Genomic DNA, 2,500 nt, shown 5'->3' with positions numbered 1-2,500 from the left:
AGACAAAAGCGGTAGTGTTTTTTTTTTTAGTTTTTTTTAAGATATTTTTTGGCATTTTTATGCTTTATTGATAGTGTAGAGACAGAGTTGAAATGGGGCAGAGAGGGGAGTGACATGCAGAGAACGACCGCGGGCTGGAATCGAACCCGGGTCCGCTGCTGGCCGAGGCCCATGGGGGGGACGCCCTACCAACTGAGCTAAGGGCGCCCCCAAAAGCAGTAGTGTTTTTACTACGCCAGCTGTTGTTCCTGGGTGAGCGTATACCCATGACAAAGGCATTAAGAAAAACTATATAAAAATAGCATTCTTTGCACTGATGGTCTCGTTTGCTGTTACTTGTCATTTATGATCATCAGAGGAAAAATTTGACTGTTTCAGAAATATTTAAAAGTTCCTCGTAGAGACTTTAGGTTGGTACATGTTTTCTTATAAACAAACTGGCTCCTTCATTGTTCAGGGAGAAAGATAAATTACTACCTTCAAGAATCTTGCAATTTTCAAAAATGACAAAGAATATAGAAATCTATTTGTGTTATATAAACTGTGACCTGTAACTCGTAACAAAGGCTTTTACTGTTACACATTAATATCTGTTTATTAGGGCTGTCAACTTAACGCGTTAACTTCGATTAATTAATCACAGAAAAATTAACGCGATTAAAAAAATTAACGCAGATTAATCGCACTTCTATAATGCCTGGTGCAAAAGTGGTGCTCACCGAGCTGCACCTGTAGCTTGCATACACAGCCCGCACGGGTGAAAGGGAGAAAAGTAAAGAGATAAGCAGAGGAAAGGGCGGGGCCGAGGGCTCTATGGACGGTTTATGGGCAAATGAGCATGAAGGTAGGAAGACATCTTACTTTATTCTCCGCAGTGTCTGTGCATTATTGATTTAGTGGGTGCAACAATATAGGTTCAAAAGTATCTCTCAATCTTCCTCCGTGTGTCTCAATTTTGTTTGCTAGCTGTCTCGTCTCCCACGTAAACGGACATCCGCCCCGTGTGTGTGTGTGTCAATATTTTTGCCTATGAGTACGACGATGGTGAATGAATCGGCATAGGCATCTGTGGAAGTGCAGCGCTGTCTGTTGTGGAGACAGAAGTTACGAGAGACGGAGAGAGAGAGAGAGAAAGAGAGAGAGAGAGAGAGAGAGAAACAAACTGTAGCAGGCTATACAGCTGTTTATAAACAGGTATAAAAGTGTCATAAAAGTATGCGATTAATTTAGATTAATTAATCACCGAGCCTGTAATTAATTAGATTATTTTTTTTAATCGCTTGACAGCCCTAATATTTATTCATTAATTTCACTTTGAGCATGTGTGTGTGTGTGTGTGTGTGTGTGTGTGTGTGTGTGTGTGTGTGTGTGTGTGTGTGTGTGTGTGTGTGTGTGTGTGTGTGTGTGTGTGTGTGTGAGCTGTATAGATGCATTTTTATCTGAAATAATTTATGATTTATGAGATATTTCATGCAGGACTTTCAAACAGCTGAGGTAGACTATAGAGAATAATTCTTATTTTTTGTATTTCTTTGTCATAAGTAACAGTTTACATTAAAGGGTTTTCACTTGAATGCTTTATGATCTATTCATGCATTAATTTCACTTTGAGGCTGTGAAGATGTATTTTCATCTGAAATAAGGTATGATACATTTCAAACGGCTGAGGCAGACAGGCAAACGTATGGACAATATCGAACTCCATTTGTTTTTATCTTGAAAGTAAAAAGTTTACATCAAAGGCATTGACTTGAATACTATATTATTTATTCATACATTAATCTCACTTTGCGTCTGTACAGATGCATATTTATGTAATATAACTTTATGATTTATGATACATTTTGTGCAAGGCTTTCAAACAGCTCAGGTTTGCATATTTGTACTTGCTTACAACCACACACAGGCTCTTTAATCATACAGGGAGAGAGATAAAGAACTCCATTCAACATTTTGGCAATTTAATTTTCCCTTGAGCAGCGCAAACATTATATAACTACTCCAATGCTGTCTACAAACCATTCTTGACTTGTACTGTCTTCTTACTGTAAATACAGTGATAGATAGATAGATAGATAGATAGATAGATAGATAGATAGATAGATAGATAGATAGATAGATAGATAGATAGATAGATAGATAGATAGATAGATAGATAGATAGATAGATAGATAGATAGATAGATAGATAGATAGATAGATATATAGATAGATAGATAGATAGATAGATAGATAGATAGATAGATAGATAGATAGATAGATAGATAGATAGATAGATAGATAGATAGATAGATAGATAGATAGATAGATAGACAGAAATTGTTCTACATTCATAACTAAACTCACCATCCCTTTCTTTTCTTGTCTCCCCACGTCTCTCTAGCCACTGGACTTTGAGGGTAAACCCAGTTACACCCTTAAAGTGGAGGGGGCCAACACACACCTGGACCCGTCTTTGATGCACCGCGGGCCCTTTGCAGACGTCACCATCGTGCATGTGA

The 2,500-nt window shown here is 37.8% G+C and overlaps 1 protein-coding gene across 1 annotated transcript in view; it reads left to right on the top strand.

Moving 5' to 3' along the window:
• The window catches only part of LOC307267710 (cadherin-20-like), a gene marked incomplete at both ends in the record, with an annotated part of 188,972 nt that overhangs the window by 179,678 nt on the left and 6,794 nt on the right, over positions 1-2,500 (top strand). The window contains one exon of the mRNA XM_080050092.1: positions 2,383-2,500. This exon is cut by the window's right edge and continues 136 nt beyond it. Within this exon, the coding sequence (XP_079906218.1) occupies positions 2,383-2,500 (118 nt within the window). The remainder of the gene's footprint in view (positions 1-2,382) is intronic.

Source organism: Ammodytes marinus, assembly GCF_949987685.1.
Source record: "Ammodytes marinus genome assembly, chromosome: 21".
NCBI lineage: Eukaryota > Metazoa > Chordata > Actinopteri > Uranoscopiformes > Ammodytidae > Ammodytes > Ammodytes marinus.
This window is presented reverse-complemented; position numbering and strand designations above follow the sequence as displayed.